Source organism: Mytilus trossulus, chromosome 6 (genome assembly GCF_036588685.1).
Source record: "Mytilus trossulus isolate FHL-02 chromosome 6, PNRI_Mtr1.1.1.hap1, whole genome shotgun sequence".
Taxonomy (NCBI): Eukaryota; Metazoa; Mollusca; class Bivalvia; order Mytilida; family Mytilidae; genus Mytilus; species Mytilus trossulus.
Genome location: NC_086378.1, coordinates 15,651,969 through 15,670,012, shown reverse-complemented (window position 1 = coordinate 15,670,012; position 18,044 = coordinate 15,651,969). Strand labels below are relative to the sequence as shown.

Genomic DNA, 18,044 nt, shown 5'->3' with positions numbered 1-18,044 from the left:
ATTTCATTATAAGAAAAATGTCTGTAGTACTTAATTGTTTATAATTATAATAATAATAAAAAACAAAGGTATTTTACAGATGTACCATGCTCAATTAACAATCGCTATGTATGTCAAAGCATATTGCGAAGGTCATCTGCATGTTCATGTATTTCAAATGTGTCAGCATAATAATATGTTGACGTCAAATAAACAGTACAAAAGATCGGAATATATTATACGTCTTCAAACATAGTTTACACATGTACATCAAATGACATGTGCAACAAAAATTCTTCTGCAAGATTAAAACAAACAGTACGGTGACCTATAGTTGTTAATTTCTGTGTCATTTTGGTCTCTTGTAGAAAGTTGTCTCGTTGGCAATCATACCACATCTTCTTTTTTATTTGTACATATGTAAGTTTTCTTCAGACAAAATGTGTTTTTGTTAAAATACCCGTTCTTTTCATTTTCTGTGGAAATATTTCGGTTACACTCAAAGGTGTAATATAAATTTAACACATTTTGTCGTTCCTCAGAATATAGTGCTATATTATTATTATAATACAAGTCTTTCTTTTGACTTTTACATTTTACTTTTTACATATGTTTTCTGATACTTATTTGCACCCTAATGGAATTGTATTAACAAATGATATTATTGCATCAATCATTGACTCTTGAATAGGCAAGTTTACGTCTGGCGTATGAAATTATAATCCTGGTACCTTTGATAACTATTTACAGTTACATGTAGTGTCCATTTTATTCAAAATCAATATATTTTGTTCACATATTAGACAAAAAAAGAATCTATTATTCGTTTTGCGCATAAGAAAATTTATTTTCTATTTTGAACAATTATTTATGCAATTAAGTGTTGCAGAATATATATTCCCAATCTGTCTGTTTGTCCCTCGAGGTTTGTCCTTTTAAGTTCTTACTAGGCCAGAATATTTATTTTCAAAATTTTCTTTGGTTTATGATAAAAGTTGTTGAAATTTGATTAAACATATAATATGTGATATAGACTGCTAATTGAATATAACATTTCCAACAGTTTTTACACAGTTTAACAGGCTCAAATACAGGGAACATTTGTTCTACTTTGTTTTATTATTTTATTTTATGCTTTCTTCAATTGATAGTTTCTGTAACTTCGATTTATTGTTTGGTTTATTAAATTCAATTGTAAAATAAATACTCTATAGGCACATCTTGGTAGAGAAAACGACTTTCTGTTATAAATATAAATGAAACAATATGAGATATCAGACCAAAGGGGAAATGACGGAAATTTAATAAACAGAAAGTACAAAATGAAGGATGGAAAATCCAGTTTGGTCACAATAAGATAATATAATTTTAATAAAAATACCTTTCTCCAAAATAACAATAATTATATTGAACAAATATCCTTAAACGTTTTTCATAAACACAAACATTGACTGTATATTCTTACCGTTTTGTTCATTTTTCGCTTGTTTTATTTTAGTCCTGTTGAATTACACATTTACACACATTTGTATGCATATTTAATAGGTATTGTCTTTCTTTGGTTATGAGCAAGACGAACACAGTTATCGTTCCTTTTTTATATTTAAATGGGGATGCAATTAAGAAATTTGTACTTGAGAAGCTTTTAAGCAACTACAATTATTTCGTATGATTAAAACTGAAATGTTATCATTAACCAGCAATTTGCAAACACCGTTGTGTACAGGATTCCGAGAAAACAGCGAACATTAAAATAGAAATTTGGGAAAGACATGCGTATGGAGCGGCTGGGCTTTAAAAAATGCCCCTCGTTCAAATATTGCTTGTTGTTTAGGAAAATCCGGACCCATGCATACACATGACATACGTTTCATACAAAAATAACAACCGATTCTGAATCATATGTTTCTCTGTTGTAAGACATACATAGTGTGACAATTTAATTATTAAAGAATATTTAACGTTTGTTAGAATTAAGATCAATACACAATGATTGTACAATTCGCATAATTATTAACCATACAGGGTTCATTCATATATCTAATGACCACTAGAAAACACCCGCGCAAGCGCAGCTTGAAGACTACTTGAAATGTATGTGGTGATACTCAACTTGGGTTCGTGTTTCTCAAACTGTTTTTTGCACTGATGCATTATGTTAAACTTGACAGTTTTTGTTAGTTTGTCAGTTCTTCTTCCATAGGAGTGTGAACGACCAATTAGAAGGTTTTGTCTCGCTGATAATCATAGAACGGAGGGACAAACTCAGAGAAGACAACATAGAACACTGATGATTAAAACATTTCTCAGTGGTGTAATTAGTTTGTAGTATTATTTATTTTCGAAACTTGTGAGTCAGTGTGACACGGGTGCTCCGGGATCAAATTACTTAGAGAAGAAGAAAACAATCTTAATATGATTAAACACATTTCTTCGAGATTGTTATATTTCTTCTTTTCTTTTGACGTGGTACATGTACGAGCTTGATGAAGTGATGCAAGTTGTTCGTGGAAGTGTTTGAGTGGTGCGAGTTGGCCGAAGGCCACGTTGTCGGGCAGTATGTCGATTGAGTGTGCGCGAAAGCGTATAAGACACGAATCGATAAGGTCTCCGAATTGGGATATTTTCTCAAAACAGGACTTTTTCCATGGAAAAAAATATTATTTCAAAGCCAAATAAAGGAAGAAACAAATCGGACAATTTTCAAAATTGAAAGGGAGTATGTTTGTTCTTTGTTGAGTTTATACACTTATTCTCAGAAAATCGAGTCTTATACTTCATTTGTTGTCCCTGTAGATATTTTGAGCCTTGTCGGCTTTAAAATGTAGAAAAAGATGTTTTTGAAAATACAGGGAGATATCTATCAAAACTAACATAATTTCCAAGTAGAAGGATATCAAAATTAATCCAGCCTTACACGTATTAGTATTGTTATGTGTAGAACGGATGGCCCTTGCGGTGAAGACATTTTTTTTCTGTTGAGTATTTGACTAATGCTTGACTGTTACTAGAATGTTAGGTACCTCTTCAATAGTTTTTTTAGGAATACATTGAATCAATGACACTTTGTATGAAAGTTCGTTTGCTAAAAACAAAAAATGACGGTAACGTATCTGTTATGTGAAAAACAATGATATTATTTTCCACAGTTGGAGCTAAGACCAACCACTTTGGAATATTTCAAATCATATATATATACGAATCATTTGCGCAACACTGATTAAAGGTTGGTTTACACAAATTAATTTTCCAAGTATAATTTTGGCAAATGGTCCCAGTTTGCTGATAATTAGTTCCTAGTTGTTAACTTCTTTATCATTTGATCTCTGGTGGAGAGTTGTCTCATTGGCAATCATACCAAACCTTCTTATTTCTAAATTCTCTCATCAATGCAATACTGCAATTTATGGTATGAAGAATAAAAGTAGTCGAATAAAATTGAAAATGGACATGACAAAGGCCAGAGGCTCCTGACTTGGTGGTTTAATATGTTTAGGGAGGACCCCCCCCCCCTTTCCCCTCCCCCTTCTCTAGCAGTTACTGACATGTCATCTTCAAACCTAAATTAAACTGACTAAAAGATTGCAGTATGTCTTCATCATACGAAAATCAAGTACAATCCCACCCGTTAGGGGTTACGTATCATACCATCATAAAATATAACCCGTATCAAATTCTCACCCATACTCAAATGAGTTCAATACAGGACAAAAATGCATAACATATGACGATAACAGTCCCATAATGCTGGAAGAGCAAACCCAAATATATTCAACTTATTCCACCAATTCAAATATTCTATATATAAGGTTTTCTTAAAATTACATCAAACTTTCATTAGTTTTTATAAGAAATGTATTCGATTTACTTTCTGCTTCGGCAAAAATGCATGCATAAACTTTCACGCATTAGTCCAGTATAAAAATTCCTGTTCTTGAAGTAAATTAAATCTTTCAATAAATCTCTAGGAACAAAAGCTCTTGTCATATTACATTATTTTCAAATTTAACAATTGCTAGTTCATTCTATGTACTGAGTCTTTGTCTTTCTAGTACTTATTCAAACACCTTTGAACATATCTCTTTGGTCATATTGCATTTCCGCTAATTTTTCAAAACTCTAATACTACGTATACGCAAATTTAAAGTATAGTATTACGTTTCTGTAACATTTTTATATAGTACTTTACTTTAAACATATTTTATTTCCAAAAATCATGTACATGACATACACATATAAATACAGTGATAACATATTACAAAAGGATTCGGAAACAAGGTTTCCCTTATATTAATCCGTCTCCCTGTAGAAAAAAAGATAAAGGGAAATAACTGCAAATAAAAAAGTTGATTTTTTTTTTCGTCAGATCTTTCCTATATATATATATATATGTACCGGCGGCGGAGTGTGTTTACAGGTCTTTGTCAAGACTGTCTCGACCAATTACGATCCTAATCATGCACGAAGGACGCTATAAGCCAAAAAGCTTCGAATCTACCAAAAAGTGTTTCACTTGTTTAAACACAGTAGATTTTCCTCTCGATTGAGGTTATTGCGGCCAAATAGGAGTGTTTCTATATTGTATGGGAACGGAATTTTTTCTATCGTACGTTTTCGGACAAAAGAGTAATTATTACACTCGAGAAGAAAAAGCTAACTGCTCTCGATTCTACCACAGGTACATTTTTTACTTTCTACATGATTTCTCTTAAATAAATGTTCGTTCAGATTACTACAATCCATCCGAAGTCTGGCATGAAGTATTTGTCCTTTCCTGTCTCCATAAAAATAATAATTTGGTATTTTACTAACATTTTGATTAAGGTAACGTTTAAGTGTAAACTTAGATGTACTTAGTCTGATATCGTCCGGAATAGCATTCCAGGATCGAATAACTGAGAGAAGAAACTTTACGTACTTGGTTACTTCCCTTTGATATCAGTCTGATATGATTTATGTAAACCCCATAGATTATTTGTATTATTATTCATATGGAATACAAAGAACACGCTGCTTCCAAATTTTGTCATTCTTATTATCGCCATACGGCCCCAGAGTATATTACAGGATGTCAGATAAATACGGGAAATAGGCGAGTGACATTTTCAGAAAAAAAACACGCTTAGTTAGTGACTTTAATCCACTTACATAACACACAGCTGAATTTTTTATATGTTATAGTATAATATCTGAACTTCCTTTTTTGGTCGGTCGTAAAAAAATCGTACGGTGCAATTTTTGTAAAAATTGAATTAAAATCGAGAAATAAGTCCAGATTGAAAACTGACCAGAAGCGTGAAAAATTAACATGTAGATTTATTTTCTGTTGTCACAATGCAAAAAATATGAACGTTTAACATGTCAATGTATAAAAGAATACTTTTCAAAAATAAAAGAAGTAATTTTTGCGAGAAAAAAAAAAGATTTTTGTAACATTTTGGATTTTTTTTTATAAAAATGGTGCCAATTTTCATATTTTTTTTCATTTCTTAGATATTTTCGGCTTGAAACCCAAATTAATGACGTTCGTATTAAAGTTCATTACTTGTTTAATAAATATCGTTATCACTGTATTATTCTGAATTTTATACACTTTTACACACTCCCCCTTTTCAATCAAATTTCCGAAATCGCTTTCTCTGTTAATTTCCCTCAAGTTAACGGGCCTAAACGCTTCGAAAAAGAGTATGAATAACCATGAAGGCAATAATGAGATATGTCCACCTTTTAAATTTCCTACCGTTTTAACCATCGCATACGGCAGACTTATTGATGGTCAGTAATTTTAGAGGAAGCATAGTGTATGTGCTAGGGCCACGTCAAAAGCTTGTATATATATATATTTATCTTACCTCCTATACAATTCTAGGAAAAAAGTTGGTTAAAAGCGTCCTCATGGAAACCGTGTATATTTGATATTAGGTTAGTTGAGAGGCGGGGCTTATTTCATACACGGTTAGTAGTGGAGTTACGTCCCTTTATATTCCAAATAAGGTAATAAGGAGGCGGGGCTTATTTCATACACGGTTAGTAGTGGTGTTACGTCCCTTTAGAAAAACAAAACAGTACTGAGAAAAAATCTTAAAGGTTTCAACAGACGAAGGTGACAAATTTTGAATTCCTCGTAGATATTTGAAATACAATAAATGTTCTACCTCAGGCGTATATATTACCTAAGCCCTATTTAAATAGGATTACGTGTTTTTAAATGTTCTTCGAAATTTAACTTGGTTCGAACGTCACCGATGAGTCTTAGGTAGAAGAAACGCGTCTCTAACGTATACAATCGATCATATGCCTGATATCTTTCAAATTGATTTGTTATTCATTATGGTTGTTGTTAGTGCTTTTTATGATTTTTGCTTTTGTTTGTAGTTTTGAGCATGAATCAAGCTTTTGGGTATCTAATTAAAATTGTTTTAGAACCTTTATAGCTTATTATACATTGTTGGCTATTGCTTCTTGTTTAGGCCATACGCTAAGCTATAGTTGTGTCCCTCAAAGCATTTAGTCTCTAGTATACAGAGATCATAATGTCCTTTTAATCCTACTTGTCAAAAGTATGGGGTTATAATATGATATCTGCAGCCTTCTTAATCTAAATACAGATTAACAATTTAAGAGGAGAAATGTCAGATGGTCAACGATGACCTGACACTTCGTTGTATTCTAGACATGGAACAACTGTGCGCTGTTTACGAGTTCTATAACCAGTGGGAATTATGGTTGGCGATGAACCATGTTTATTGTGCATGTATAGTTTTTTTTTTTATTAAATATAATTATGTACCTTTACCAGCAGTTTATGCTCTTACAGATTCTAACAGCTCATCATCTATCTTTGTTCCTAAGAAAACTCTCTTTTAAAGCTTTCGAAATCATCAATTGATGGCGGGTCTATCACAAATTAAACAAAATTCATATTGACACGTAGATCGGTGCAGCAAGAAAACTCTAAAGTGTCTGAAATCCAAAAATAAGTATGTAAAAGACTAATCAAGACGGTTTGAGCAAGCTACATTTCAGACTTCCAACCAAAACAATTGCCATTGTGTCACGCCTACCACCAAGTGCATCATCATTCAATCTACATATTCTGAAAGCTAGCAAACAAAGACATGGCGTCATAACAAACAAATACGGCAGTAGGTTTACCCAAGTATGAGTACGGATGACAAAAGTGGTCTTAATACGTCATACATTCTTCAGGGTTTGATAAATTTGACAAGACCATTCCCGATTAAAATTTGTCAACAGTCTGATCAAGATCCTGTGAATCGTGGATGGAAATTCAAACTTTAAGCTGGGGTCACACATTCACGATTTTTACTACCGTCCTTGACAGGACCATTCCCGATTAAAATTTATTAAAAGTCTGATCAAGATCCTGTGAATCGTGGATGGAAATTCAAGTTTAAATTAAAATTTGTAAAAACAATAATTTGATCACGACAACAATCAGGTAGTGTTCAGGAAGCGTCGATATTCAACCGTTTCCAAGCGAATTTGTCCCGATATTTCCGTTTTCAATCCGCTTCTAATCCGATTTGTATTTTTTGCCAGGTAAAATTCGACCGAGACTGTCACGACTGCGTCCCGACTCTACCGAATGTAATCCGACAGATATCAGACAGTGAACCGACGCTGACGGAAGTTATCCGTTCGAAAACTGTCGGCATATTCGGGATGATCAGGTACTGTCGGAACGTAATCCTATCACGGTCCGCACTATCGCATTTCAAACGGCTTTGTCTGGTCTCAGTCGTATTGTATTCTGTAATTGTCGGGACTCTGACGTGGGTATCATTGACGAATATCGTATTAATAACGGGACTGTTTCGGAACGGTTTCGGCAAAAAACGGTTCGCAATCGTCAAGATCTGGATGCAATCTGGACTCAATCGGCAGAAAAACAGCTATGAAAAATTAATCCAGATCATTCCCGTTTCACAAGACACCGTCCAGAATACACAAGACATTGTTCGGAATTCGATCCGATACAGCAGAATCTGTCACGACATAGCCACGATTGTAAATCGACTAGACAAAATCGGCTGAGTTGCCCCGAATGTTACGGGACGCACCTAATGCGGGGTTCACACATTGCCGATTATTGCTCCCGTTTGAGATCAGACAGCAATACGACACGAAAAGTGTAAAAGTCGGATTAGTATCCTCAATTATCTGGAATATCCTATCATTGTCTGAACGCAATCGTTTTAGTTCGTAACGGATTCTTACGGATCGGGAAGGGTCCGAATAGTTCGGCAAAGCACCCCGACAGTTAGGTGCGTCCCGTAATATTCGGGACAACTCAGCCGATTTTATCTAGTCGGATTACAATCGTGGCTATGTCGTGACAGTTTCTGCTGTATCGGATCGAATTCCGAACAATGTCTTGTGTATTCTGGACGGTGTCTTGTGGAACGGGAATGATCTGGAGTAATTTTTCATAGTTGTTTTTCTGCCGATTGAGTCCAGATTGCATCCAGATCTTGTCGATTGCGAACCGCTTTTTGCCGAAACCGTTCCGAAACCGTCCCGTTATCAATACGAAATTAATCAATGATATCCACGTCAGAGACCCGACAATTACAGAATACAATACGACTGAGACCAGACAAAGCCGTTTGCCGAATGCGATAGAGCGGACCGTGATAGGATTCCGTTCCGACAGTACCTGGTCATCCCGAATATGCCGACAGTTTTCAAACGGATATCTTCCGTCAGCGTCGGTTCACTGTTTGGTCACTGTCTGATCGCTGTCGGATTACGTTCGGTAGAGTCGGGACGAAGTCGTGACATACTCGTTCAAATTTTACCTGGCGAAAAATACAAATCGGGTTAGAAGCGGATTCAGAACGGGATTATCGGGACTAATTCGCTTAGAATCGGTTGAATATCCTCGCTTCCTGAACACTATCTGATTGTTGTCGTGATCAAATTGTTTTTTTTCACAAATTTTGATTTAAGTTTGAATTTCCATCCACGATTCACAGGATCTTGATCAGACTTTTGATAAATTTTAATCGGGAATGGTCCTGTTGAGGACGGTAGTAAAAATCGTGAATGTGTGACCCCAGCTTAACTGTCGGGATGCTTTGCCGAACTATTCGGACCCTTCCCGACCCGTAGGAATCTGTTACGAACTAAAACGACTGCGTTCAGACAATGATAGGACATATCAGATAATTGAGGATACTAATCCGACTTTTTCATTTTTCGTGTCGTATCGCTGTCTGATCTCAAACGGGAGCAATAATCGGCAATGTGTGAACCCCGCATTAATTAAAATTTGTAAAAGAAATAATTTAATCACGACAACAATCAGATATTGTTCCGGAAGCTTCAATATTCAACCATTTCAAAGCGAATTTATCCCGATAATCCCGTTCCCAATCCGCTTCTAATTCAATTTGTATCTTTCGCCTGGTAAAATTCGACCGAGTCTGTCACGACTGCGTTTAGATTCTACCGAATGTAAACCAACAGATATCAGACAGTGACCAGACAGTGAACCGACGCAGACGGAAGTTATCCGTTCGAAAACTGTCGGAAAAGTCGGGATGCTCAGGTACTTTCGGAACGGAATCCTATCGTGGTCCGCTCTATCGCATTGCAAACGGCTTTGTCTGGTCTCAGTCGTATTGTATTCTGTAATTGTCGGGACTCTGACGTGGGTATCATTGACGAAATTATTAATAACGGGACTGTTTCGGAACGGTTTCGGCAAAAACGGTTCGAAATCGACAAGATCTGGGTGCAATCAGGACTCAATCGGCAGAAAAACAACAATGAAAAATTTCTACAGATCATTCCCGTTCAACAGGACACCGTCCAGAATACACAGAACATTAATCAAAGAATCAAGTTTCAGGCAAAAACATAACAAACAAATAACTAATGTGGAAATAACGGCCATAGTTCACTTAGAATGACGAGGTTTGACATGATTACAGAAGCCGACATGATTCAATTTGATTTAACTGACAAATCTGTGTACCATTGGTAGCAATGGATGCTCAAGTTCCTCAAGGTTCAGCCTAAAGAGAACGAGGATTATGATCCCAAAATACGTCGGGTCTTATTCGCATCACCCCCTGGTTTCAGGGGAGTAAAGATTAACAGTTTCTATATCATAAAACTCGATATGCACGCTGAATACATAGGCCATACTATGTATCATAAAACAGTCAAGCTCGAACTGGTACCAATTCAGAACCGGCCACTCAGGGTAGACATGAGATGGTCTCAATAGAACTTCCTGCGGTACCGCAGGAAAGTAAAAACTTAATATGATCCGACGTGAAACGATCATAACCCCTTAATCTTGCCACCCCCCCCCCCCCCCTTTTCCACAACCTAAAGGTCCATTTAAGTGAACTAGCGAAGAAGGCATCAGTCTTTGTTAATACGTTTGAATCTTGAACACTCATATTTTTTTTGTTATCATGGGGCTGTTATCCTTCCATGATATACACATATCCTCAGTGATTGATATAATCTTGCATCCAGTTCATGTTAAGTTATGGGCATAGAAAACTCTAGAGGAAAGAACCGAATACAAGATAATATCTAAACGTTTCAGAAACCAAAATGTGGACACTATGCACAATGCAATGCAGAAGAGCTCACTGGATATAGTGCACAGTTGTTTCTCAGTTATATAACTACTCTGGAGCTCATAAAATGAAGCATTATAATCAACATTTTTGTCATCCGAGATATATAATCTTAGTTTTACCATTGTAATGAAAAAGCAAACACAAACATACCAACACACTTGACCTAATTCACCTTTCCCTTGAAAATCGATAAAGCGAAGGTTTGTTTGGTCAACATGATCCCATGGTAATGCTTATGTTTTTCTAATGTTGTCTCGTGCTCATCAACCCAAAATGCATACATGTAATACCAATATTAAAATATAAATATAAAAACATATCCACATTTTGGTACTAATGGGTGGGAGAGGGGGGAACTTATCAAGAACCTCATCAACCCAAACAGGCAATATGTATTGCCTGACCAAACATAGCTCTTCATCCAACCACCACTTGGATATTGAAAGAATGAGGATGTATCACATGAACTTCCGCCAAAGATATCAACCAATGAGGTTATACACATATCCTCAGTGATTGATATAATCTTGCATCCAGTTCATGTTAAGTTATGGGAATAGAAAACTCTATAGTCCATACAGCAGATTTGCAGGCCAATCTCAAATTACACCACTAACAAGGCTTTCCCTTAAGGAATAGTATTCCCAATACTCAAAACAAAAATATCTTCAACAATTTTATTAAATATTATTCCTGAATTACTTTAAAACACTACTAAACATTTAAAGGTCGATATATGTACACAGTTCTTTATAAATAGTTCATAGTTCAATTAATTCTCATGAATTTGACCACAAACAGACTTTTAAAAGTTGAGTTAAGGCAATGCACTCCTATCAAAATGAACATTGTCATTATTTTAAAAACATCTTCAGCATGTGGAAAGCTTGTAAGCAAAGGGACTTCCCCTCCAAGTGTAAACTATGCTGGCTTGTCTCTTTCTTTACTGTTGTTGAATCAAACACACTCTTTACTTCCTAATCAGGAACATTGACAATTGTATTTCCACTCGATTCTCCGCATGTCTGCTGAAAATATATTAACCAAAAACAAATTGTTTATTTGTACTTAAGACAGCATTAGTCACACTTTGAAAAGGAAAAATCCCTTTGCCTACAATCCACGTGGAAAACCACTAGGGAATCAGTGTCCCTCGAACTGTAGACAAAGAAATTTAAATTAAAAAATTGAACCATACATAAAATTTAAGTATACATTTGTACTGGTATACAAAATCATTCAACATTATATTTATTCAATAAAACAGAACAAAACAAAAATATTGAAACCATTATTTAATCTCCCAAGACAAAAAGATTTGTGTGACATATTTCAACACATCAATGAAGTTATATACACATCCAATAGTAAACATCTGACATGAAATTACGGACAAATTATTAGAATTACTTTAAAATAGGTTCATTTGAACATAAAGTTGCTTTCATCAATTTTTTTTTTTTACCGTGCAATATAAGCATCTTCTGCCTTTCTCAACACAGACATACATAACTAAGTGATGTATCCATATTTTCCCCATTCATTATTTTCCTATTTTCAGAAATCAAAACATTACTTAAATTGCAATTTGTTCTCACCATATTCTGATTAGAAAAAATCATTTCCTTTTAGGTTGTTCGAACTCATTAACATGAATCATCTTGCAATGTCATAATGCTTCTCCTTCATTCATCAGCTTGTCAAAGCTATAGGCAACACCATCTGAAATCAAAAACATTCTATTCAATACTATGTACAATCAAACAGCTCGACGAAGACACCTTATAATTCAATACACATCACTCCGGTAAACAACTTTAATATCAAGTGACATATCACACTAATTTATTCCACTTTCTCAATAATCCTATTCTTTTCTAACAAAGTCTTTAAAGAGCATTTTCTATCAGTATTAAAGTACGATGTAATGATCAATGAAAAGTCCACAACACTCAAAAGTAACAAAAGAAACTATTTAACCTATAAACAATTTATTATTCTCCTTTCAACTACAGGTTTCCAAAATGACCACCTGGGTTGATAATAACTACCCAAGGTGTAAATCCCAAAACATTTTGCCACCAAGGTCAAAACATTATCATTTAGTTCTATCAAGAAGCCACCAAGGCAAATATAAATGACCACCAAGGTCTTAACGCCCCCAAGGCTAGTATTTTAATTTAATGTTGCCACCAAGGCAAATGTAAAAATTCATAAAAATGACCACCTAGGTCTATTGCCACTAAGGCATATATAAATGACCACCTAGGTCTATTGCCACCAAGGCATATATAAATGACCACCTAGGTCTATTGCCACCAAGGCATATATAAATGACCACCTAGGTCTATTGCCACCAAGGCATATATAAATGACCACCAAGGTCTTAAAGCCACCAAGGCTATATTGCCACCAAGCAGATGTAAATAAAAGTTAAAGAATATAGTTACTTTGCCGACAACACGTGGAGCACGACCTTCCCACAGCTTGGATATTGAAAGAATGAGGATGTATCACATGAACTTCCGCCAAAGATATCAACCAATGAGGTTATCCCCTCAGCAAGATTTGTTTTGGACGATATCACTTCTTTGGTTGTATTATCTATGTTATATATATATTTAAATCATCATAAAAACGCAATACTTTAGCAGTAATACATCCACTGAAAAACCGCTCATGAATTATCAATGTTTACTAAAAGAGTTATCTCGCCTTAACCGGCTTAGTTGAACAATTTTTTTCTAAGGCATATATGTTTGTTACTTGTTAAAATATTTTTAATATATATAATGCGATAAATCAGGAAGTTTTCATCATAGAGATAAACATTCTCATCAATAAAATTGAACATCTGTGTACAAATTCGGAGATTTGGGTAACATCAAGACTGATTGGTCACTGCAAAAGTACAATGCAAGATGGTGGTATACCATGAATCTACCTAATTGCTTTGTTAATCTGTAATACGCACTAATATTACTGTTTTCCATTCTCAATTTTATTATCCTCTACAAAGTTAACGAAAATACATTACCTGTATATATAATTTATGCTATTCTAGGCACCCCTTCGAAGTTGAGTACATTTGTATATATTTTTGTTTTCAACAAGTAACGTGACCAGTATTTTAAAACCTAGGCCAAGGGTGTATAACGAACACTTTTAAAAATTAATTTATTCGTATCAATCAATATATAGAAAGTACCACACTTCCTGTACTAAGTCGTCAACCACATGCATTCCTAGTAGTACTTAAAATTCGGATACAGCTAAGCAGTCTGTGCAGCTTTTTGGAAAGTTCAAACTTGAATAGTTTTCGTCGAATACATTTTGTGACCTAAAGAACTAGGTGCTAGAGTGACATTCCATGTGGGTATATATAGATGCATAGTTGATTAATTCCGACTAGAATTAAAAATATTGTGTCCATCAGCTCTGTATATAGATAAGAATGGTAAATGTTCCTTTTAATAGAAGGAAATAGAGCAAGAGTATTTGAGTCTCCCATCTGGATAATATGCGTATTTGTCTGTAAAAGTCCTTAGCAGTAACTTATATACCACATATTTGTTTTGTTTCTAAAAATAGTTGTAGGAAATGCCCAAGTTTGTGCTGACATGTAAAAGAAATGTGATGGTTAAATACAATGGTATCTCAATGTTCACATATCCGTGTTAGATGATGCAGACAATCAAAAATATTATAAACAATACATAGATATAGGAAGATGTGGTGTGAGTGCCAATGAGACAACTCTCCATCCAAATAACAATTTAAAAATTAAACCATTATAGGTTAAAGTACGGCCTTCAACACGGAGCCTTGGCTCACACCGAACAACAAGCTATAAAGGGCCCCAAAATTACTAGTGTAAAACCATTCAAACGGGAAAACCAACGGTCTAATCTATATAAAACATGTATATATATATATATATGTCGTGTACAAGTTGCGATTTTGTACAGGTTATAACATGTCCAAAAATATTGTACATGTTATAACTTGTATAATGCAAAAATACAAGTTATAACATGTACAAAAGTACCTCATACATGTTATAACCTGTACAAAATATTGCTTAAAAATGGTTTTAACTTGTACAAAATCTAAAAATAAGGATATTTTTCTATTATCCCAACAGATGATATTGATGTTGACCTCAATAACATTTTCATAATTTTTTTTATTATTCCTTCAAGTGTGTTTTGTCCTTTTTTGATACAGTTAATGTCCAGGGGTCGGTATTACAAAGCATTCCAGGTAAGACCTGTCCTAAGATACATATATTAGGACATGTCTTATGATGACTATCTATGAACATATCTGTATTTGATGAATTATAATTGTGAGTGTCCACTTTGAAGGCAATAGTAAAATACTTTCATTCCAATTGACACTAAAAGACATAGGAGGATATCCAGGATAGATGTGTCTACAAAAAAATTGGGAATTGAATTCGCCAATGGAACAGACAACATCCAAAGGCTACAAATAAATGCTTTCAAAGTAGAGGATAATATAAAATTAAAACATCAAAATGGCATTCGCCTCATGCAATGATCTTATAGTTTATAACAAAAAGTGAGTTATAAATTTACATAAGTCATGCTGAAGGCCAAAAATGTTAAAGAGTAGATCCAAAGATATTGATAATGAAGGGTGGTCCAATGAAAACTATTTCAGCTCTCCCTCTCTTGCTTTTACAGAGTAAGCATATAAGACATTGTTTTTGTCTTTGCATGCTATAAAATTGAGATGGAGGAGTATTTCCCAAAATTATTAAGAATCCTTCTTAAATTTATTGGAAGAATTTAGTTACTAGTATCTAATGTAATTGTCATTGAGGAATGCAAGCTTTTAGTAAACAGTTTCACACTTATTTAAACCATAATGACTGCATTGAACATACAATTACATGAAAACTCATTTTGCCAACATTATTCATGAAACATATATTTCTGATACTTTGTGATCATTGTCCTTTACAGAAAAAGACACGTTCTGGCCTATTTATTGTTGTTCTTTATGCATTTGTGAATATAAATGTATATTTTACTTCTTTAAGATATATTTTAAATTTTGTACAAGTTAAAACAATTTTTAAGCAATATTTTGTACAAGTTAAAACAATTTTTAAGCAATATTTTGTACAGGTTATAACATGTATGTGGTACTTTTGTACATGTTGTAACTTGTATTTTTGCATCATACAAGTTATAATATGTACAATATTTTTGTACATGTTATAGCCTGTACAAAATCGCAACTTGTCACACGACATATATATACAATTAGTAAATAACATTATCGCACTTCTACATTAAGTAAAGAGGATATTGTGTACCATGCGCTTCCATAGTCTGCTGCTTCGTGAATATATAAAGTACTTTGATAATTTTGTCAAAAGTGCACATAATTCCCTTATTTGCTCTAAGTTGACTTGTTGGTAAAATAATAATCCTGTCCATGAGCTTTAGTGAGCTATCTAAATAACCTATACCAATAGTAATAACAGATCATATGTTGAGGTTGAAAATATCAACTCAGCTTTGCTTGTATAACTATATTTGCTTGTATAACTATATTTGCTTGTATAACTATATTTGCTTGTATAACTATATTAACTCTATTTGCATAAGTCAGAAAATTTAGGGTCGGGCATGATATGATGATTCAACAACGTAAACATGAGCTCTGTAGATCTCTCAAGTTCAATTGACTTGATTTTTAATACAAATTAAAAGTATATTATACAACTAGAACACATGCATAATGTAATTAGCTAGGCAAACATGCATAAATTAAAGCAAGCAAGCTAACAAGGAAAGAAACGCAAATTGAAAAGAAAATATATATATACATGTAACTGAGTAACTCACTCATGTAAAAAAAGAATTGGTACGAGTCAATGAGACAACTCTTCAAAGTAGACCAAAAGGCAAAGAAATCGATAACAATAAGTCATCGTACTGTCTAAAACAATGAGCAGGGCCCATACCGCAATAATAACAATAAGTAATTTTACTGTCTTCAACAATGAGCAGAGCCCATGCCGCATTTATAACAATAAGTCACTTTACTGAGGGGGGATAGGACCTTTATCGGGACTCCGGGATCGGGTGTTTTTAAGGTCGGGATTTCGGGATTGACCCTTTCGGGATCCGGGAATTCTTTTTTTCGGATTTTGGGATGCCGGGATTTACTTTATTTAATTTCGGGATCTCGGAATTTCGTGTTTTTAAGCCCGGGATTTCAACAATGAACAGGGCCCATACTTCATTAATAAAAATAAATCATTGTACTGCCTTCAACAATGAGCAGAGCCCATACCGCATTAGTGAGTAATTAAAAACCCCAAAATAAAAATGTTAAACATGTTAAACAAGTCAAACGAGAAAACTGTAGGCATAAATTATGTACATTTTTTTTTTGGATAGTAATGCCGATTTATATGTATCAAACAGTATTAAGAAATATTTAAGACTGTTCAAGGAATTTGCACTTGTAAATACTTTAATCGAAGCCATCGACTCTGATTGGATTTATTTTAAAGCTATATAATATAATAATAGCGTCATCCGCCACAAAATTTGTTATTTGTCTTCTTACTCTCATGTAGTGTATTTCATTTACACGTCAGCTGAGCCATCTAACACGTAGTGTATAATTGTGTATAATTAGTGGTATCTATCTCCCTTCTCCCACCCTCTTCTCCTTTCTCCCAGCCTTCCTCTCCTTTCTCCTACCCCTCTTCTCCTTATTTTATTTTTTTTAATTTACCGGAAAAAAGAGAGATATTTTATTTTTTCATATTTTATTTTTTTCTCCAACTTTTTCTCCTTTCTCCCAGCCTTCCTCTCCTTTCTCCTACCCCTTTCTCCCTGTCTCCCTTACCCCTGTCCTCCCCCTCATCTATCTATCTATACTATTAAACGAGAAGACCTCATTTTGTGTGTCGCTTCTCTTCCTTCCACAATAAATCAATCATCATGCCTCTGTGTCCTATAGGTAACATGCATAGTCGCATTTGTCATCCATTCTTATGATTATTCAGATTGAGTTATTTTGGGAGAAGAGAGATATTTTATTTTTTCATATTTTATTTTTTTCTCCAACTTTTTCTCCTTTCTCCCAGCCTTCCTCTCCTTTCTCCTACCCCTTTCTCCCTGTCTCCCTTACCCCTGTCCTCCCCCTCATCTATCTATCTATACTATTAAACGAGAAGACCTCATTTTGTGTGTCGCTTCTCTTCCTTCCACAATAAATCAATCATCATGCCTCTGTGTCCTATAGGTAACATGCATAGTCGCATTTGTCATCCATTCTTATGATTATTCAGATTGAGTTATTTTGGGAGAAAAACGACAAAAAAAGGAGTCCGGATATGATTCCGTCATCAGACTGAATTTTAGTCATATATAAGACTTCCGGTTTGAA

At 34.4% G+C, this 18,044-nt stretch overlaps 1 protein-coding gene across 2 annotated transcripts in view; it reads right to left on the bottom strand.

The window, feature by feature from the left end:
• Positions 1–1,508, bottom strand: part of LOC134720861 (uncharacterized) — a 103,560-nt gene extending 102,052 nt beyond the window's left edge. Inside the window, exon 1 of one of the 2 annotated variants that reach the window (XM_063583418.1) lies at positions 1,445–1,508. In XM_063583418.1, coding sequence (XP_063439488.1) covers positions 1,445–1,456 — 12 coding nt within the window. In that variant the 5' untranslated portion in view covers positions 1,457–1,508. The remainder of the gene's footprint in view (positions 1–1,444) is intronic. The other variant, XM_063583420.1, reaches the window with a different exon arrangement.
• Positions 1,509–18,044: the final 16,536 nt, after the last annotated feature.